Below are 22137 nucleotides of genomic sequence, written 5' to 3'. Positions count from 1 at the left end.
GCATTGTGGCTCTGCCACCACATGCTTCCCCAGACCCCAAAGAGACTACAGAGTCCCTGGGCCTGAGGGAGGTCCCTGACCCTCCATCCAGCTCCCTCAACCTCATCTAGGACCTGGGTCCACATCTAGAAGTTCATTTTGGCCCTCTCACAGCGTTCTCACCACACCTATGACCCCTCTCCTTTCACAACTCTGCAACTGGAACTTTTATTTTGATGAGGCATTCTCTGCCTGGAGAGCTAAAAAGCCTCCAAAACAAACAGTACTTCCTACCCTTCCCCGAGCTCTCCAGAGTGGAGAAGTGTCTGATTTCCTGGTTCCCAAGCTCCACGAGGTCTGTGCAGTGCAAGTCCCTCCCCAGACACCTCCCCCCCGTCGAGTGCCTCCTGAGTTACTCACAGTGGTTGGGCAATGGTCAGGGATCCGGCCTCCCACTTATGTAAGGCATAATTATCCTGCCCACCCGGCTCCAGCCACCGTAGCAGCCAGCAGCAGGGGCCAGGAAGAGCCCATACCCTCCCCAAGCCCCCATAGGGCTCCCACTGGCCTGCACCCTCCAGAACAGAAGAGCGGCTGACCCCCGATGAGGGGCCCACTAGGTGCCCACTGCTAGGTGCTTCCTCCTGCTCACTCTGCGGCTGCACTTCCAGCAGTGGAGGCCTTTCCAGCAAGAAGAATGGAAACAATAGCGAGATGTGTGCAGCCAGTGTCCCCTGGTGAGCACCGGCTCTGCGCCAGGTGCTACGCTGAGTGAACGCCTCGGAGCTCTTTAGTATTCACCACCCCACACCACATTCCCGCGTCCACAGAAGCAGGTGCGATTACTTCCAATTTACAGAAAAGGAAACTGAGGCCCAGAGACACCAGGGAGCTTGCTGGGGTGAAACAGCTGCAGGTTCAGAAAGCCAGGAGGCAGCCCATTCATTACGGCTACGTCCGGTTTGGAAATCTCTCGCACAACCCAGCCTACTGAAACTCCGACGCACCAAAAACATCCTTTCCTCTTCCTGAAAAAAAAAAATTCCCCTTTTGCCCTCCGAGTCTCATCCTTCCCCCTCCGCATGACAAATCCTGCTGCTGCCACCTCACAAAAATTTCCAGGAAGGCCAGCTACTTGGAGAAGAGCAAATCCCTTGCACAGCCAGCACCCTGGCCTGGCGGCTGGCCCAGATCCCAGGCAGCCAGGACAGGAATAAGATGGGGTGAGAACCCCAAGTGCAGGGAGAAACTTGCAACTCAAGACAGAGAGAAGCCGGTAGAGAGGGGGCTGTACCTTAGGGAGGGGTGGGAGGACAAGGGAGGTTCCTGGGAGCACAGGGCTGCAGACAGGGTGCAGGCCAGCCAGGGAAGGGGCAACATAGGGCCTATAAGGATAAGAAGAGCTGGGGGAGAGGAGGACGGGGAGTTCCGAGCTGGGGTGTAGCCAGAGCACCCGCACAGGGGGTACAGTGAGGTCCGCAACAACAGGAGCACTCTGGGGCCCAGATGGAGACTCAAGTTAAATCCCAGCCTGGATACAGCCCTGGGACCCGAAGCTGGAAATGGGACTGGGTGCTGCCCAAGGACCCAGGTGAATCTCACCTGGGCCAGTGTGAATCTCACCTGGGTCCCGCTGAGGGAGAGGACTGGGAGAGTTCATGTCCAGGCTGCAGCCATAAGGCCCAAATGAGGTCAGAATGAGGCTCCTGACTTGGATGGGGTGAGCAGAACAAAGTCCTAGTCTGGGTCCAGCCTGGGTGATCTCGGGCCTGAGTGCAGTCCCAAGGCCTAACCTGGGGGTCCAGGTGAGGGCCCAGGCTGGGGCCGGTCCCGGGCCCCCGAACAGGAAGGGGTTCCGGGACCGGACGCCGCTGCCAGGTCGAGAACAGGATGGGGTGGGACCAAAGAAAGGTCGGGGTTTGCAGCCCGGCCCCAGATTGGGCGCGGGGTCAGGCCGAGGTTCCGGCCGGGAGCGCCTACCTTTGGACTGGGGCATGCTGGCGGGCTGGCTCGAGGCGGGCGACTCCATGCTGCAAGCGGGTCCTGGACGGCGGTGGAGACTAATCTAGAGGACTGCGCGCTCCACCGGGGCCGAGCACGCTCATGGCTGCGGGCAGACGGCCCGGGCCAGGCGGAGGAGCGGCGGCGGCGGCGGCGGCGGCGGCGGCGGCGGCGACGGCGACGGCGACTGCAGCGAGGACGAGTCAGCGACGGGCGGCGCCGGAGCCAGACTAGGCAGCGCCGGGGAGACCCCGGCCGAACTGCGCTGACTCAGGCCCCGCCCCTGCATGCCCGATTGGTCCTTTCGTTTCCAAGGCCCGTCCCCTGCCTATCAGACGCCGGTCTGTCGCTGCCTGTCAAGCACATGCCCCACCCTCCGTGGGCCCAGGATCCGGGCCCCTCCCGCTCTCTGTCAAGTCCGCCCGCCGCCCGAAAAACCCAGGTCCGGTCAGGCTCCGCCCCCTGGACTAAAGCCGCGCCCCTCGCGCTGCCGGTCAACACGCAAGCCCCGCCCACTCCCGGGACCCACTGAGCCCGCTGCTCCCTGCAGGCGCCAGGCCCAGCCCCGCACCCCCAGACCCGCAGCCCCGGCGGGTGAGATGCGCGGGCACGTTCTCCCGGGTGCGTCGTCTGGAAAAAACCCGAGATCCCTAAAGGTGGCACGGCTGGGCCTGGCGAGGTGGGCGGGGGTTGAAAGTGAGCTGCTGGGCTGCCTCCTGGCTCTCTGAACCTGCAGCTGCCTCACCCTAGCAAGCTCCCTGGTGTCTCTGGGCCTCAGTTTTCTTTTCTGTAAATTGGACCCGGGTTCAGATCCGAGTCGGCAACTTTGTAGCGGAACTAGCCTTGGTCAGGGGGTGACACCTGAGCCTCAGTCTACGCATCTGTGAGCGGGCGGCGGTGACAGCCATCTCCCGGCGCTGCTCGCTAACACACACTGAGGGCCTGGCGCCAGCAAACGTCCGCCCGCGCCCGCGCTCCAGGCGCCCGGCCAGGGCGCGGGGTCGGTGGTGAGCTCAGCGATGCCCGGTGGCGAGGCAGCACGAGGAGTTTTCGTGGCTGGTTACTGCTGCCCCTGTTCTACACAGGGGGAAACTGTGTCCCAGAGGGAGTGAGGCGACATGCGGTGCGTTTTATCCCGCGACCCCCGAGGCCCCATCCTGGCTCTCTCCTGGACCTTGGTTCTCTCCTCTCCTCCTAGGATCTCAGTCTGCCCATCTGCATAATGGCTGGATGGGCCAGTCCTCCCTCTGCTCCCACACGGAACCTCGGGGGATTTCAGGAACCGCTGACCAATCTGGCGCTGGGATCAGATGACTCTGGATGTAAAGCCAGGGCTAGTGAAGGCAGAATGTACCAGGCAAAGGTCAAGGGGTCAGCCCCTGGCCTCCAGGCAGACATGAGTGTGTACCCTGTCAGGGATCTCACGTGAGGGAAGCAGATTCCACCACCTGCTAGAAACGCTTGAGGCCGGGCCTGACCTCTGCTTGCCCAGGTGTAAAGTGGGGGTGATGCAGGGCCCCATGCACAGAGTGGGGAGCCACATGAGATAAGAGGGAAGCCTTGCAGCCATCACCATTCTCTTCCTGCGTCTCCTGTTCACTCTTCCCAGGCAGTGGGATGGAAAATCATGAGTCTGGGGCTCAGATAGGTATGGGTTCCAATACCAATTCCCCCATTTACTAGCTGGATTACCTTAAAGAAGTCACTGAGCAGCTCTGTGCCTCAGTTTACCTATCCCATGGGGACAATAAGGTCTCTGAAAGCGTTTCATGAGTTCAGGAGTGCAAACACTTGGCCTAGGGCCTGGCACTCACTAGGTGCCCAGGAAATGTGAGTTCGAAAACACTGTGGGCTGCCTCCATCCTTGCCATATCATCCCTGGTGACTTGCGCTTATCCATCTGTAAAACGGGCATCCAGGAGCAGCTTCCTTTCTACCAGAACTGCAAGGCTAGTCCGGCAAGCTTTCTGGGTTCAGGCACCGGCCAACAGCCTTGACTTCTGCTCCTCCACACTCTGCCTTGTGCACTCTGCTCCTTGGGATGTTCAAGAGTCTTAGTATTGCCCCTCAAATGTGCCACGGATGGTCCTGCCGCAGGAGCTTCACCCTTGCTGCTCCTGCTCAGAACATTCCTCCACTCAAGCCTCCTGGGGCTGGTTCCCTCTCATCCCTCAGACCGCCTCCTAAATGAACACCCCTAAGAGGCCTTCTCATCATGGTCCCCAAACTGAGGCACAACACTCATGCTGCTGATGCCTTTGTTACTGACTCAGTTTTTAACACAGCTCTCCCTCCAGACCATCTGAGCCTCACTCCCTGCTGTGTTCCCAATGCACAGCCCAGAACCAGGCACATAGTAGGTGCCTGATAAATATTTGAGGAATGAAAAAAGGAAGGAGGAAAGCATCCACAGACCAGGGTGAAGCGACTCCAGTCCCGTGCCAACCTCCCTGGCAGCCAGATGACTCAGACAGGCCCTCGCATACAAGGAGTTTGTGGATTAGTCAGGAGCCCGATAAACAGCCCAGGAATCACAAAACTCCATGTGAGTGCTATAAATAGACGCATGAGCAAAAGTCCCAGGAGGGTGCCTGGGTGATGCAGCCATCTCCATCTGGGTGGGGACAGGGAAGGCCTCTCAGAGGAGGTGATTTTGAGACTGGACCTTTAAGGACCAGTAGGAGCTTACCAGGCAGAGAAGCAAGAAGAGCATCCCTGGAAAGGAACAGCAGAGGCAATGGGTTGGAGATGTAAAAAGGGCCACACATGAGGACCAGGTGAGGGCCAGAATGGGATGCACAGCTGCACCACTGCAGCTCAAGAAGTACCATTAAGGACCATCAGAGACAAAGGTCTCTTGCTGGCTTGCTATAGTGACATCTCTTGATTTCTTTCTGTCTGTGAGTGGCACAGTCAGGTTGGGGAACTCCATAACCACGCAGAAAGCAGAATAAATGTTTGACATGGTTCACAAGAGGCTGCCTCTTACCTTGACTCCTAGGAGAAAAGTCCCAAACCCGCTCTCTGCGGAGGCAGGAAACTGAGTCTCTGGATGGGAAGGATTGTGGCCAAAGTCAGGATGCAAGCATGATCTGAGGTGGGCAGGACCTGGGGTGACAGAAGGCTGTAGAGAGAGGCTAACTCAATAGGATTAACTATAAGTTTTGTGCTTCCAAATCACTTTTTGGTTTTCAAGAATTTCTTGATACTCTTATCCTGCCTTCGATTTTGATCCTTTATTCTTTCTATTTGTCAGGTGCGCAAGATTACCTTCATTTTTTAGCCTTCTGTCTTGTCACCAACCATTCCTACTTGGTGGCCATGTACTTGGAAAAAGGCCACATGATCTTTCTGGCACCAATCAATGTTTAAGGCACCCTGCTTCCTTTGCTTGCATCCCACAGACTATTTCCCTCATCCTATTTACTACAGCAAATCTCTCCTTAGTTGATGAGATTGTGTTTATCTCCCTTTAAAACCCTACCTATCCTGAATGGTCTGTCATTGTCTGCCTTTAAAATCCTTCCTCTTTCTTCTTCCTCTATTCTCTAAATAATGATGGGGCTAAGTTATACCCAAAGCTCACTTTGCAAAATATTTCCTCAGTACTTTGTAGAAAACACCAAACAAAGATGCCATTTTAAAAGAGGTGTATTTTTTCTTTTAAAATGTAAGCTCCTCAAGGGCAGGCACAATGTTTTCTGTATGTTCCATTGTGCCTAGTACACTGTAAATACTCAATAAATATTGATGATGGGAAAAAAAAAAGAGAGAGGCTGACCCAAACCCAGGATGTGGGCAGCTCCTTCATTCATTCAACAGATATTCATTGAGCACTTACTGTGTGACTGGCACTGAGAACACAACATTGAAGAAGATGGACACAACTCCCTGGGGAGGTATGACCTAGTGTGTGAGCCAGACAAGCAAAATGCCTAAGTCAAATTATGGCAGGCCAGGCACGGTGGCTCACACCTATAGTCCCAGCACTTTGGGAGGCTGAGGCAGGTAGATCGTTTGAGCCCAGCAGTTTGAGACCAGCCTGGGCAACATGGCAAAACCTCGTCTCTACCAAAAAAAAAAGTTGGCTGGGTATGGTGGCATGCTACTCAGGAGGCTGAGGTGGGAGGGTCACTTGAACCCAGGAGGTCAAGGCTACAGTGAGCCAAGGTTATGCCACTGCACTCCAGCCTGGTGGGCAGCAAGACCCTGTCTCAAAAAAAAAAAAAAAAAATTATGACAAATGCTATGGGGGAAAGTAGGGGAGGGGACAGTGTGTGTGTCTGGACATGGGGCCTATAATTTTAAGGAGGGAGGTCAGGAAGGCACCTCCCTGGAAGGTGCCACATAAGCAGAGACCAAAGGACTTAAGGGAAGGACCCACAAAGAGATCTGGGGGAAAAGCATTCCAGGCAGAGGGAACAGTTGTGCAAGGGCCCTGAGGTGGATGGCTTGTAGGCGAGTAACAAGGAGATCGATGTGGCTGGGTGGTGGGAGCTGAGGAGTCCCTGTTCTCACCTGTATACACCCCCTTGGACATACTCACTCCCACGTGCCCCTTCACACCTGTGCAAGTCCACACACCCCCAAATACACATGCACACACACACGACGCAAGGGGGTGCACAAGTGTGTACGTTCATGTGGAGGGACCACATGGTCACGTCCACAGACACAACCCACAGGCACAGCAGTGCACATGGTCTATGCATGGCCTTGCCACCAGCTAGCTGGGGTCTCCACTGCTCGCTGCCCCACAGCGCCCTCTGGTGACCAGGGCCTGGCAGTGCTCCAGAGCGCCCAGGAGCGCAGGATCCACTGTCCTTACTGCTTTGACGGCCATCCAGCCTCCTCGTCTCTGTGCTTCCTGCCCCGAGGCCTTCCACACTGCAGCCAGAGCCTTCCCAAACACGGCTGGCCAAGTTCTAAGTCCTGCCCTGGCTCCCTAGGCGGGGAACTTCCAACACTCCAACCCCTGGTGACTTCTCCAGACATCCCCCAGTCCAGCCACTCGCAATTCAAGCTTTCCTCTTTGAACCTTTCTTTGCAAAGGCTGTTCCCTTGCCCAGGAATGCCCTTCCCTGCCTTCCCACCTGACACATTCCCTCCGCTCCTTCGAGGCCCAATTCTGAAGGTGGGACAGGAGGCCCTGCCTGACACTGCTCTGCCCAGTGCCCCTGCCCCAGCCCCTCTCACCATGGCTCATCCACCCTGTCAGTGGCTGTGCCCCTGTCTGCCTCTCCCGTCGGACTCCTGCTGCTTGAAAGCAGGGCCTGCGACTGGTTCTCCCCAGAACAGCATCAGGCCATGCTGGTGGTGGTGGAAAAGTGAAAACTTGAGAAGCTTGGAGGCAGCAATATGTGGTTCCTGAGCATCTTTTACTCAGGGGCCGGTTCTGAAGTCGAAATATAGGGAAGGAAACCTCAACGGAGTCTCACCTGCTTTCTTTAAATCATCGTCACTCTCAAATATCAAAAGATGAATTCACACAAGTGACTGGCTCCACTAGCAAAACAGCAAGTCCTATTTTTACAGCTCCTACTATGTGCTAGTCCCTCCAAGCACAGCATCTTATGGACTCACTGTGATGCAAGCTGCACGGGGGCCATGCCTTTGCTTTGGTCACTGCAGTGTCCCCGGCACACAGTAGGTGCTCAGTGAATACTTGCGGAGTGGAGGAAAGTTTTCAATGTCCCAACGAGGTGTCTGGTATTAGCATCATCTCCACTAAACAGATGAGAAAATCAAGGCTCGGAGAGGTGCCCAGAAGCATCCAAGACTGCTGGTAATGGCAGAGCTATTGTTTGAAATCTGTTCTGTCAGATGGAGATAGTTTTCCCTGCCTTTTCCTGCCCACACTTCCACTAAAGTGTTTTGCAACACCCTGCTTCCGAGCAAAACAAACTCCCCTTGAGCTCCCTTCACTGCTTTCTGGAAAGCCGCCAGCTCTGCTTCTAACAGAGCAGTTGAGTCTGGCCTGCCCGGTTCCCTGCAGGGTTGCACAGACAACCCTGTGGCTGTCCCCAACACCAGTCCAGGGGTCCAAGGAGCCTCAGCATGGTGTCTCCCTGCCCAGGGTTCTCAAACGTAGCACTTCCTGCCCAGCAGGCAGGAGGCAGTCAAGGGGACAACACTTACTGGCACCTGTTGCATGCCAGGCCTCGTGACTTGACACACATCCCAGGGAAGTGGGTGTGGTTAGACTTTCATCTTCCAGATGAAGAAACAGAAGCCCAAGGCTTCAAGCGCTTGCCCAGGTTCCACCACCAGGAAGGATGACACCAGATTTTTAACCCAGACCATCACTGTAACAGCCTACTGTGTGTCGGCCTTTTTAGTTCAATCCTGTGCTTCATTATCTAGATGCCAAGACCACAGGGCTGTTCTTATTGCCGCACGATGGGTGAGAAGTACTGCAGACACAGAGATGAAGCAACTTGCCCGTGAGATCACACAACCAGGGAGCAGACAGGCAGAAACGTCCCAATGGGGCTGACTCCACAACACGGGTGCATCCAGCATATCTGCCTTCAAAGGGCTGTTTTCTAATCTAGGCCAGGAGGTAGCCAAGTAACCGTGAACCAACGAGTTGTCTCAGCCAGGCCTTGGAGGTCACCCTGTCCGTTCCCATCAATGCTTCTGTCCCTTTTCGGCCATCCAAGCCTGGGCTTATGTCCCTCCCACGATGAGTGTCTCACCCTTTCATGGCAGGGTCTTTCGTTCCCTGTAAGCTTAGACCATTATCAGCTTTTTTTTTTTTTTTTTTTTGAGACGGAGTCTCACTCTGTCGCCTAGGCTGGAGTGCAGTGGTGCAATCTCAGCTCACTGCAACCTCCGCCTCCTGGGTTTAAGCGATCCTCCTGCCTCAGCCTCCCAAGTAGCTGGGATTACAGGAGCACACCACCACACCCGGCTAATTTTTGTATTTTTACTAGAGACAGGGTTTCACCATGTTGGTCAGGCTGGTCTCGAACTCCTGACCTCGTGAGCTGCCCACCTCGGCCTCCCAAAGTGCTGGGATTACAGGCGTGAGCCACCGTGCCCAGCTACCACTATCAGCATTTTCTTAAGCAATCCTGAAGTTGCATCACGCTCAAACACATCCATTCGTTCCATATGCTTCCTCAGCATCTGGTTTTGCCTGACATTATGGGAGGCACTGAGGATACAGTGAAAACCAAGACAGACAGGTCCCTGCCTTCATGGGGCAGTGAAGACCTCCTGCCTTTATGGGGCAAGCCTTCTGGAGGAGCTTGAGAAATAAGGCAAATTCAGCATGGATGAACATAAATCTATAAAATAATTTCCATCCCCACCTGCCCCTCCACTTTCAGAGGGACCTTGTGACTCCTAGGCTGTGTTTCTGGGGGGCTTCTGGCCTTGAATGGTTCCCTCCACATGCAGAATTTGGTTGCAGCTTCCTCCACTCTGCCTAGGTGATTACTATTAATTTTCCAATTTTCTTGGAAATTTACCAAGGGCTATGAACCAAAGTAGAGCTGAGTGATGTAGCAGAGAAGCACTGGGTAGTCAGGGAGACCTTCCTGGAGGAGGTGTCTTCTCTGCTCAGGCCTGGGTGACAAGAAAGAGCCATGTGAAACTGGGGATAAGGGCTGGCTTAAAATGGGCTGTGGCACATAGTAGATGCTCAGAGAGAGTGAGAGGGACTTCTAGCTAACATGGAACAAACAGGGATATTTTTCTCTTTTCCCTCTCCAAACCCCACTAAGATGACAATATAAGGAAAAATGTTTAAGTCGCAAACTTATAAAGAAAGTCAATGACAAAGAAAGTCAATGACAAGGACAAAAAGTCTACAGAACTTTTCTTTTGGAGACAGGGTCTCTCTCTGGCACCCAGGCTGGATTGCAGTGGCGTAATCTCTGCTCACTGCAGCCTCAACCTCCTGTACTCAAGTGATCCTCCCGCTTCAAGCTCCAGAGTAGCTGGGCCCACAGGCGTGCGCCACCACACCCCACTAATTTTAAATTCTTTTGTAGAGACAGGGTCTTGCCACGTTGCCCAGGCTGGTCTTGAATTCCTGGACTCAAGCGATCTTCCTGATTCAGGCTCCCAAAGTGCTGGGATTACAGACGCGAGCCACCGCGTCCAGCCTACAGAATTTTCGAAGAAAATTGGAAAAGTAATAGTAATCACCTAGGCAGAGTGGAGGAAGCTGCAACCAAATTCTGCACGTCGAGGGAACCATTCAAGGCCAGAAGCCCCCAGAAACACAGCCTAGGAGTCACAAGGTCCCTCTGGAAGTGGAGGGGCAGGTGGGGACGGAAACAAGATGAGTTCAGAGCTTGTAAAAACAACATTTGTGCCTTCCAGCTTCCCACAACCGAAGGTCATGTCTCCAGATTTGAAAGGATCCACTGAGTGTCCAGCTTGATGCAAGAAGAAAACTGGCTATTATGAATTCCCAGGAAAACAAACAACACAAAATGGAAAATGTTGTCACAATGTACTGCATAGCTCAGCTGGGAACAATATTTACATAACCATAATACTGTAAACACCAAATACTGATGCATCCCAAAACTGATTAAATGAGACTTGGAGCTCACAGGAGGTGAAGCACAGGGTTCATACCTAAGAGAACTAAATCCTCACTGAGTGTCCATGGTAGAGAGCCGGCGGATACTGCCTAAAATCGCAAATAAATAAAAGAATCGCAGTGTAGCATGCGACTGAGAAATAAGGAGGGAAGAGTTCAAAGGGCCGAAGAGGTGCTGCTGCCATGTCGCGGCGGGACTGGATCTGTTGGGGGGCCACGACCCGGGCTGCACCGGCGATGCGCATCCTGCGGGCTGGGGTGGCGGGTGGGGCAGACCGCTTCGCCGTCGCCACCTTGAGCCCTGCAGCCGCGGGCTCCCACCGCTCCCTGCGCCACTGCCTTCCTACAGACCAAAGGTGGCTGCAGGGAACCGGAAAGGCCCACGTGTCCCCAGCACACAAGACCGAAGGAGCAGAGAAGCAGAGGAGCGCAGGGACACACAGTGAGCAGGCCAACCCAGGTCGTCGAAGTTCAAAAATGGAGTATTTTTAGAGAATGTTAAGTCACTCGGGGACTCTCCGGCCCGCCACAACCCCCTACACAGCCGCGCAAGCACAGGCTGCAGCGCAGAGAGGCAGCGGGTACCGCCCGGCCACGCCCTCCAGCCACGCCCCACCACGCCCCCTAGCCCGGGACGGAGTCCAGAGCGAGCCTCTGATTGGCTGCGCTCGCTCACATGGCCGCGCGGGCTGCAGGGCAAGCTGCAAGGGCGAGTGTGCCGCTGCCTTCAGCTTTTCAGCCGCGAGTCGGGTGGTGTGGAGCAGCGGGGTCAGCGCAGGGCCGGCGGATGGGGCTCATGTGCCCAGGGCAGAGCCCTCCGGCCTTGGCTGGGAGTGTGTCCTTCGGTCCCAGGTCAGAGCTCAGCCCCCAGGGCCGGGCCTCCCGAGGGCCGCGGACCGTGGGGACATCGGGCAGGCGTGGAGCCGGACCCGAAGCCAAGCCTCAGATCTGTGCGGGTAGCTGCGTGGCCGAGGCTGTTAAACCGGTGCTGTAAAGGCCTCGTTTTCTCTCCCTGAGCGGCTCCCCACATCCCCATGCAGAGAAGAGGCTGCTTCTCCTCTCCCGTCAGCTGTGCCCCCGGGTGCAGCAGCTACGAGTCCAGCCCTTTAAAGGTTGAAGACGATCACCCACCCCATGCTTTCCCAACAAGGAACAGGTCTTGCTTTTATGAGGGTAGAGAGGACATTCAAGTGGTCGGTCTTGGAAAACTGCCATCCGAAGGATTGCAAACATTCTTGGGTGGAGAGAAGAATTTGTCCCCGGGTGGAGGAGGACTGCTGGGTGCTCGAGGCCGCTGATGAAGGGAATTCATTTCCTCTCCCGGGTGCCCAGGATTCAGACTGACCCAGACATCTGTTGGGCGGGCAGCCAGGATGCCCCCGGCGTGCTTAGAGAAGTGGCTTTCTTTGCCCTCCTGAGGATAGATTTACACTGTCCTGAGTCTGCAGGTTATTTTTTGTGCATGGGGACTTGAGAGCCAAGAATAGTCTGCAGCAGGAAGGATGCACCGTCTTCAAGGCTGCCCCTATACAACAGAGCAAGTCGGCCGGGCATGGTGGCTCACACCTGTAATCCCAGGACTTCGGGAGGCTGAGGCAGGCGGATCACCTGAGGTCAGAAGTTCGAGACCAGCCTGGCCAACATGGCAAAACCCATGGTTTTTTTAGTCTCTACTAAAATACAAAAAATTAGCCAGGCGTAGTGGTGTGTGTCTGTACTCCCAGCTACTCGGGACGCTGAGGCAAGAGAAACGCTTGAATCCGAGAGGCGGAGGTTGCAGAGTCCACCTTGCCCAAGTGATGTGAATGGCTTGAGGCAGGAGGAACGGCTGTGAGAACCCCTGCGGCAGTCGGTGCAGGGCAGAGAAGGAGCAGCCTTGGACTGGGGATCCTGAGTAGTCCTGTCTGGGAATGGAGGGCACTGAGCTGGTACCCTCCTTGGAGGCCACATGGCCCAAACATGGGCATTTCTGCTGGTGATGGGATCTCTCCCTTCTGCCAGCTGGTCTCTGCCCTGTTTGAGCTGGGAAAGTTTGCTAAAGGCTGCAGCCTGTTCTGAGTTGGGTGGTAGAAATGTAGGAAATACACCAACACATCAGCCATGATTATTTCTGGACACTGAAATTACAAAGATGGTTTTGTTTATGTTTTTTCTTTACACTCTTTCTGTCAAACATTTCTGCAAAAATGTGTATTATTTTCAGGATGTATTAAATTTATAGTATTTTAATGTTAATGCAGTCAATATAATTGTTAATATAATATTTTAATATAAATAAACAAAATATCACAATTATTTCAACTCTGCCTGTTCGTTACAGCTCAAATCCTGCCTCTTCCATGCAGCCTTCCAGGATTACCCAAATTGAGGTCCTCATGGGAAGCCAGAGCCAGGAGGAACATGTCACCACCTAGTGACCTGAGACCCCAGACTCAAATATTGTCAGGGGCTAGGGTGGATGCAGTGGCTTGGGGGTAGTGCAGGGGGTCCTATCAAATGTGCCCTGATTCTAATCCTGCCCCCACTGTTTTACAAGGACAGAGAAAACAGTGGATCTAGGATTTGACCTTGAGCTGCCTGCACAGCCCCTATCCGCTCATAGGTTCCAGCAGGTATGTGTTGAGAAAGGAATGATGACCAGGGTTGGGGGAAGTCACAAAATCCCCTCTTTGCTTATCTCCTGCTGTGTCACAAACCACCCTAAACTCAGGGGTATGAAACAGCTGGCACAGTAGGGATGGCCTGTCCCTGTGCTGTAAGGTCCCAGCCTTGGCTGGATTCATGTGCAGGTTCCTTCACCTGCATATTTACCTCCTCCTCACCCCGGCCAGGAGGACTCTGGCCCTGCCTGACTGGACTGGAGCACCTCCATCCAGCCTCTACCTATGACTTCCTCATAGCATGGCGACAGGCACGGAGCACGAGTGTCCCAAGAGAACTAGACGAAGCTGCATGGCCTGATTTAGCTTAGACAGCCTCCCAGCATCACTTCTGCCTCACTCTGTGGGTTGAAGTAGCCCATTTAGATATAAAGGAGGAGACACAGACCCTGCCTCTCAATGAAGGAATGACAGAGAATTTGCAGCCATTCTCTAAAACCTCCACACTCCTGGAATTTAATGTGAACCGTGACCATTCACAGGGCCACCTGCCACACTTCCCAGTCTGTCAGCATGTTTCCTACAGCAGGGCCCCTGGCGGAGGCTTCCTCCTCCAGTGGGGAGGGGACGGGACCTGAGAAAGATTCTGAGGCTGTGGTGGCAGGTAGGCAGTAAAAGGAGGCTTAGGGAGGAGGCCATGGTGATGGAGAGGCTTGGAGCCTCCTCCAGATTAGGGGTGGGGAGCCTGCCAATCACACAGATAAAACCAGGCGGGGCAGTGGGTGTGGGAAGAGGAGATAGAGCTTGATGGAGAAATGTGGAGTTGATAGGCTGATGACCGCGTCATCTTTCTGGGCCACATGCCAGCACCACCTCCCCCGGGCAGCCTTCCCTGATGCTCCAGGTGGAATTACCACTGGCTCCTCTGGGTTCCTGCAAACCCTGTACTGACCTCAAGCCTGCAGGCCCAGGCCAGATGTATCGTTGGGTTCCTAGTGTCATTCAGAGCAAGAGAAAGGCAACAGCAGGCCTCGGGGCCTCCCGCAGTTGGAAGGGCTGGGCCACCTTGGCCAGTTTCCCTTGGCCAGTCTCCCTCAGGGACTGCTGTGAGCCTCCGGATGGAGTTCTGGTTCTTACTAGCTGCTTGGGTGGGGAAGCTGGTGCAGGAAGCAGCCCTGCATGGAACAAGGTTCAGAGATGGGGCCACGTGAGCTTGAGTGGGGAAGGAAAGGGGATTTCAAGGGTGAGTAGGAATGGCAGGGCCTCCTGGAAGACCTCTGTGATGACTGGTGAGGGCGCACACACAACATGTGTGCTCCCAGAACTATGGGCCAGATTGGGGCCCATCCCACTGAAAGGACACAGAACATGGATTCAGTTTGGCCCAGCAGTCAGGCACTCAGGCTGAGGAAACAGTGTGCCTAGGTTCAAATCCTGCTCTGCCACTAATTTATTGAGTGAGTCACTAGGTCTCTTTAAGCCTCAGTTTCCTGGTCTGTAAAATGGGACAATAACACAATAACGGCCACCTCCCTGGAGTGAGATCTTTTATGCAGTCTGGTGCTTCGTACCTGCTGGGTACTCAACAGTTGCTGCCTGCCTCTGGCTGCTCTCCCGCTCAGGCAGGCAGCAGGAGAGGTGGATGAGGGTTTGCTGAGTGAGAATGTGAGCAAGTGACGACATGAGAGCCAGAGACCTTGCAATCGTATCTCAATGCCAACCTTCTGGGCCGTGGGACTCTCGGCAACCACGTGGCCTCTTTGAGCCTCTGTTGTCTCATCTCACAAATGGGAATCAGAACCTAGACCTGGGTGCTATGGTGTGGCTCTAATGAATGGGAGATGTCTGCAGGCACCCAGCACGCTGGGCTGTGGGTGCAGGCCAGGTGATGGGGAGGGCTATGATGTTGCCTCTCCCACAGGTCCGGGAGGGCGAGGCCACCTCCCAGGCCTCCTCTCCCATGAGCAGTACGGCCGAGCAGCCTAAGCCAGCTGGCTGGTTTTGATAAATGAGTATTATAAACACCAAACAACACACAGAGCGCATCCCGGTGCTCTGGTGGAAGCTAGGGCTCCTTCGGGGGGACCTGCTGGAGGGGACCCAACTGGTGGGTATGGGGCACCAAAGAAGCTCCGTGGGCAGGTGCTCCTGGCAGTTCTGGACTGGGAGACACATCATCATATCCACAATGACAAAATGAAGTGATAAATAATAGTAGTAATCATAATAATGATAAAAGCATCCACTATTGGGTGTTGATGATGTCATTTAATGCTCAAAACAACCCTGAGAGAAGATCTTGGCAGAATACTTCTCAGAGGCTTGCACCCAGAGCATGCAAACAACTCCTACAACTCAATAGTAAGAGAAGAACACAATGAAAAATGTGCTATGGCCGGGTGCGGTGGCTCACTCCCAGCACTTTGGGAGGCCTAGGCAGGTGGATCATGAGGGCAGGAGTTCAAGACCAGCCTGGCCAACATGGTGAAACCCCGTCCCTACTAAAAATACAAAAATTAGCCAGGCATGGTGGCGCACACCTGTAGTCTCAGCTGCTCAGGAGGCTGAGGCAGAAGAATCACTTGAACCCGGGAGGCGGAGGTTGCAGTGAGTGGAGATCGCACCACTGCACTCCAGCCTGGGCAACAGAGCGAAACTCCATCTCAAAAAAAAAAAAAAAAGAAAAGAAAAAGAAAAAAGATAAACGTAAACGTGCTGAAGATCTGAACAGACACCTCCCCAGGAAAGACATAAGGATGGCAAATAAGCACATGGAAAAAGACTCAACCTGGGAGTCATCAGCGGAGTGCAGTTAAAACCAAAATGAAATAACTACACACCTATTACAAAGGTGAAAATTACGTGCTAAAGATCTGAACAGACACCTCCCCAAGGAAGACATATGGGTGGGGAGTCTCTTTCCATGTGCTTATTTGGAAAGAGACTCAACCCTGGGAGTCATCAGAGGGATGCAGTTGAAACCACAATGAAATGACTACACACCTATTAGAAAGGTGAAAATTAAAATGACTGACACAGCCTGGGAAACATAGCAAGACCCAATCTCTACAAAAAATAAAAAATTCGCTGGGTGTAAAGGCCGGGCACGGTGGCTAATGCCTGTAATCCCAGCACTTTGGGAGGCCAAGGCGGGCGGATCACCTGAGGTCAGGAGTTTGAGACTAGCCTGGCCAACATGGTGAAACCCCGTCTCTACTAAAAATACAAAAATTAGCAGGGCATGGCGGCAGGCGCCTGTAATCCCAGCTACTTGGAGGCTGAGGCAGAAGAATCGCTTGAACCCGGGAGGCGGAGGTTGCAGTGAGCCAAGATCGCGCCATTGTACTCCAGCCTGGGCGACAGAGCAAGATTTTGTCTTAAAAAAAAAAAAAATTAGCTGGGTGCGATGGCACCAACGTGTGGTCCCAGCTGTTCAAGAGGATCACTTGAGCCTGGGATTTCGAGGCTGCAGTGAGCCATAATTGTGCCACTACCCTCCAGCTTGAGTGACAGAGCAAGACCCTCTCTCAAAAATAAATAAAGAGTAAAAAAAAAAATTAAAAAAAGATAATTCCAGGCCAGGCGCGGTGGCTCACACCTGTAATCCCAGCACTTTGGGTGGATCACGAGATCAGGAGTTCGAGACCAGCCTGACCAACATGGTGAAACCCCGTCTCTACTAAAAATGCAAAAATTAGCCGGGCGTGGTGGCGTGAGCCTGTAATCCCAGCTACTCAGGAGGCTGAGGCAGGAGAATTGCTTGAACCCAGGAGGCAGAGGTTGCAGTGAGCCGAGATTGTGCCACTGCACTCCAGCTTGGGTGAGAGAACGAGACTCCATCTCAAAAAAAAAAAAAAAAAAAAAGATAATTCCAAGTATTGGTGAGGATGTGCAGAAACTAGAACTCTCATACATTGCTGTGGGAATGTGAAATGGTAGGATCACTTTGGAAAACAGTTTGTCAGTTTCTTATAAAGTTAAATACCCCTACTTAAGACTCAGCTATTTCACTTCCAAGAGAAATAACTGTGTTTACACACACACACGAACCTGAACACAAATGTTAGTAACAGCTTTTTCCATAATAGATAAAACCTAGGAAGAACTCAGCTGTCTATGAACTTGGAAAGGGATAAACAAAACATGGTATATATCCATCAATGCAATACTACTCGGTGACAGGAAAGGAATGCACTCCCAAAACATGCACAGCGCAGATGGAGCTCAGATGCATTCCGCCGAAAAAAAAGCCAGATTCAACAGGCTGCCTACAATACGATTCCATTCACAGGACGTTCTGGAAAAAGCAAAACCACAGTGGCACAGAGCCATCAGTAGTGGCAAGGGACTGGGGTGGGGAGGGAATCAACTGCAAAGGGGCCCGAAGGAAACTTGGGAGTGAAGGAAATGTTGTGTATGATGATTGTAGTGGTGGTTACACAACTGTATACATTTGTCAAACATCATCAAACCATGCACTTAAATGGCTGCATTTTATTGTATGTAAATTATCCTTCATTAAAGCTGAGGGAGGAGCAGAGAAGTCCTTTCAATGAAGGGAAAAAACGGTGGGCATTTGGGGCCATTACTGCCATGTTACACACAAGAAAACTAAGGCTCAGGCGGTGACATGATAGGCCCAAGGTCAAGGAGAGAGAGAGTCTGTGGTGAGACCGGGATTTGCCTGCACTCTCGCCCTCAGGACTCTGCCCTACATTTGCTGTATGATTATAGGCTGGTCTCAGTTTCCCATTCTTTAAAATGGGTAGGGAGATGAGCAAAACCCAGGCCCTCTCAGGCGATGGAGCAAGAAAACCCACACCCACATAATGGTGGCACTCAGAGGGACTACAGGAGCCACCGGGTGGTGCCTGACCCAACCTGCGCTGAGGATAGGGAAAAGCTTCTCAGAGTGAGGATATTTAACCTGGGCTTCAGAGGATGAATAGGAGTTCACCAATTGGAGTGTAGGAAAAAGGACATTCCAGACAAGGGGTGAGAATGTCCCATATATCTCCCCAGTCGCTCTGCCTCTTGCTGCCTGAAATTCCACTAGTTTATGCCATCCCTCAGGGCCAAAGCCTGGCTAGTGGCAAACCCTGACAGGAAGAGACACGCAGAAACCTATACAGAGGCTGGAGGGAAATAGCAGCAAGGCGGGGCGGGGGCCATGGCAATCGCTGGAGATTCTGAGATTCCAGGGACTACAGGGACAGAGAATATGTGACAGAACTGACCGTGTGCAGGGTAGCAGGGCAGGAGACTTCTCATGGGTCACCTCATTAACTCTTCACCCCTGGAGCAGCACAGAGAGGTCAGATGAATCCCCCAAGGTCACACAGCAAAACTGGGGGCCAGGCCAGGCCTGCTGATCCAAAGCCATTGCCCTTGATCTAGGGATCAGAGGAAGGTGGAGACCTAGGGACCAGTTTCCCACCCCAACTCAATGTGTGGCTCAGTAAGTTACTGAGGCAAGTAACTTCTGCTCTCAGGCCCTCAGCTTCCACCTCTGTGAAATGGGCTGTAACAGAACCACCCTCACAGAGCTCTGGCAGGAAGAGAAAAGACAAAGGGACAGGAAGTGCCAACTGAGCCTCTCCTGCCCAAACAGCTGCTTGCACGCGGTATGAGGAAAACAGAATTAGGGAGGGAAGTCCGCTCTGAGAAGAGACCCTCCCTCCACCTCTCTGGGCCTTAGTTTTCCCATCCTGCATTGGGGGAGGATTGGGCTGAACTACATGTCACAAACCAGGGGCCATTTCTAGCACCCATATATTTTGTTTCACCCCTGTGGTCACTTATTCCCCCCTTTCCTCTGAATTTTTATTATGTAAAATTTAAGCACACAGGAAGTCAAAAGCAGAATCCACAGCTGCCATCTGGAGCGACCTGCCCGGTGCTGACGCTGACAGCTCTGCCTGCGTGCACGCTCCCCTCTCTACACACAGCTATGTGCTGTTTTCGGAATCTTTTTTTTTTTTTTTTTTTTTTGAGATGGAGTCTCGCTCTGTCGCCCAGGCTGGAGTGCAGTGGCACGATCTTGGCTCACTGCAAGAGCCGCCTCCCAAGTTCACGCTATTCTTCTGCCTCAGTCTCCCGAGTAGCTGGGACTACAGGCGTCTGCCACCACGTCTGGCTAGTTTTTTGTATTTTTAGTAAAGATGGGATTTCACTGTGTTAGCCAGGATGGTCTCAATCTCCTGACCTTGTGATTGGCCCGCCTCAGCCTCCCAAAATGCTGGGATTACAGGTGTGAGCCACCACACCCGGCCCTGAATCATTTGAAAGTAAGTTACTGGCCAGAAGCAGTGGTTCACACATGTAATCCCAATGCTTCAGGAGGCCAAGGCAGGAGGATCACTTGAGGCCAGAAGTTCGAAACCAGCCTAGGCAACATAGCAAGGCCTCCCCCGACTCCTCGATCTTTATCTAAAAATCACTTAAAAGAATAAAAGAAAGTAAGTTGTTGACTTTATGACCTTTTGCCCCTAGTCCATCAGCATGCACTCCCTGAAAAGAAGGCTGTTCTACAAGACCATGATACGCTTACCTCACTGCGAAAAACACTGTAATTCCACAGATATCTAACACACAGTCCACATTTAAGTTACCCAGTTGTCCCCAAAATGTCTTTTATGGCTGGACTTTTTGTTTCAAACTAAGAGCTAGCCAAGATTCAGATGTTACATTTAGTTTTATCTCTTTCAGAGTGAGCAATTTTCTTTTTTTTTTTGAGACAGAGTCTTGCTCCGTCGCCCAGACTGGAGTGCAGTGGAGCGATCTTGGCTCACTGCAACCTTCCCTTCCCGGGTTCAAGCGATTCTCCTGCCTCAGCCTCCCAAGTAGCAGGGACTACAGGTGCCTGCCACCACGCCCGGCTAATTTTTGCATTTTTAGTAGAGACGAAGTTTCACTATATTGGCCAAGCTGGTCTCGAAATCCTGACCTTGTGATCCACCCACCTCAGCCTCCCAAAGTGCTGGGATTACAGGCATGAGCCACCGCGCCCAGCCTGAGCAATTTTCTTATTTTGAAAAAATTATCGCCTCCAAACAAACAGCCAGAATCGTGGGTGAATCTGTACATGGCCTTTGCCTGGACCTAGCAAGGGTTTCCCGTTTGCCAGAGTACACTTCTCCCTCCCCATCTCTCTGCCTCTCTCTCTCTCTCTCTCACTCTCCCATCTAAGTTAGCAGCAGACACACCTACCTGTGTTTTAAAATCAGTTGGCATTTATTTATTTGTTTGTTTACTTATTATTTATTTATTTTTTGAGACAGAGTCTTGCTCTGTCACCCAGGCTGGATTGGAGTGGCGCCATCTCTGCTTACTGCAACCTACGCCTCCCGGGTTTAAGCGATTCTTGTGCCTCAGCCCCCAGAATAGCTGGGACTACAGGCATATGCCATCACGCCCAGCTATTTTTTGTACTTTTAGAAGAGATAGGGTTTTGCCATGGTTTGGCCAGGTTGGTCTCAAACTCCTGGCCTCAAGCGATCCCCTCCGCCTCGGGCTCCCAAAGTGCTGGGATTACAGGTGTGAGCCAGCTCGCCCAGCCTGTTTATTTTTGAGACAGCGTCTCACTCTGTTGCCCAGGCTGGAGTGCAAAGACTCAAACTGCTCACTGCATCCTCAAACACCCAAGCTCAAATGATCTTCTCACCTTGGCTTCCCATCCCAGCTAATTTTTGTATTTTTTGTAGAGGCGGGGCCTCACTATGTTGCCCAGGCTGCTCTCAAACTCCTGAGCTCAAGTGATCTGCCCACCTTGCCCTCCCAAAGTGCTGGGATTATAGGCATGAGCCATCACATCACACTCAGCCAAAATTAATTGCCATTTAAACATCAAGAAGTCTCACGTTCTTATTTGATTTCCAGCTCCTACTGAAAACCAGAAGACTTAGCCCAGGGCTCCCTTGTGGAACAACTTGCTGGAAGGAGCAGAAGCTGCCCCTGGGACAGACCAGGTAGTCCCACTTTGCCACATTCCACACTGCTCCCTCCTGTCTGACACCCAGCCATTTCTTGCAATCCTGTAACCTGCCTGAGTCCTGCACCATGGAATTTTTTACCCTCAACTAATTCCACATAATCTTTTTTTTTTTTTTTTTTTGAGATGGAGTTCTGTTCTTTTGGCCCAGGCTGGAGTGCAATGGCGCATCTTGGCTCACTGCATTCTCTGCCTCCTGGGTTCAAGCGATTCTCCTGCCTCAGCCTCCCTAGCAGCTGGAATTACAGGTGCCCACCACCACGCCCGGCTAATTTTGTATTTTTTAGTAGAGATGCGGTTTCACCATGTTGGCCAGGCTAGTCTCGAACTCCTGACCTCAGGTGATCCGCCCACCTCGGCCTCCAAAGTGCTGGGATTACAGGCGTGAGCCACCGTGCTCGGCCAATTACAGATAATCTTTAAGGGCCTCAGGTCTCTTCAGGGTGGGGGACCACCACATCCTGGGGAGGCAACTGCCCATCAGTGCCAGTGGCTTCACAATGCACTGACTTTGTAGCCACTTATTCTCTGCTCAGGAGATCAGACTCCAGACTTACCCCAACTGGGGTTCAGATCCGAATTCCAAGAGCTACCACCAAGGAGACTTTTGGAAAGTTCTCAGGCTCCTCAGAGCCCAGTCCCTTCATGAGTGCGACTCCTGCTTCCCAGGGTGGGTGTGAGGACTGGATGACAGAATTCCCAGGAAGCACTTAGCATGGCACCTGGCCTAGGAGGAGCCCTCAGGCATCATTTTCCTGAGAAGACAATCAGGTGGGTGGGCGGAAACAAGTACTAACACACTCATCCATCGCAATGCAGTGAAACACTGGAAATGACCAAAATCCCAACAAGAGGGAACTGGATAGATCATGATCATATCCCTGAGATGAAAGAATCAACAACTGAGACAAGGATGCTGTATTTTGAAATGACCCAGATAGCCACTGATAAAGGACTGCTGTATCCAGGAGAATGGTTAGGGTCTTCTAGCTGTGAGTCCCATGTCC

At 52.8% G+C, this 22137-nt stretch overlaps 1 protein-coding gene across 3 annotated transcripts in view; it reads right to left on the bottom strand.

Moving 5' to 3' along the window:
* Positions 1-2281, bottom strand: part of MAP2K3 (mitogen-activated protein kinase kinase 3) — a 30423-nt gene extending 28142 nt beyond the window's left edge. The window contains exon 1 of one of the 3 annotated variants that reach the window (XM_002827140.6): positions 1960-2281. In XM_002827140.6, the coding sequence (XP_002827186.1) occupies positions 1960-2008 (49 nt within the window). In that variant the 5' untranslated portion in view covers positions 2009-2281. Of the gene's footprint in view, positions 1-1602; positions 1883-1959 lie in introns of those variants that run through there. The other 2 variants (XM_024241504.3, XM_063718456.1) reach the window with 2 other exon arrangements.
* Between the last annotated feature and the right edge of the window lie 19856 nt (positions 2282-22137).

The sequence above is a fragment of the Pongo abelii genome, chromosome 19 (genome assembly GCF_028885655.2).
Source record: "Pongo abelii isolate AG06213 chromosome 19, NHGRI_mPonAbe1-v2.0_pri, whole genome shotgun sequence".
In the NCBI taxonomy this organism is placed as follows: Eukaryota; Metazoa; Chordata; class Mammalia; order Primates; family Hominidae; genus Pongo; species Pongo abelii.
Note: the sequence above shows the minus strand (reverse complement) of the source record. Positions and strands in the feature narration are given on the sequence as shown.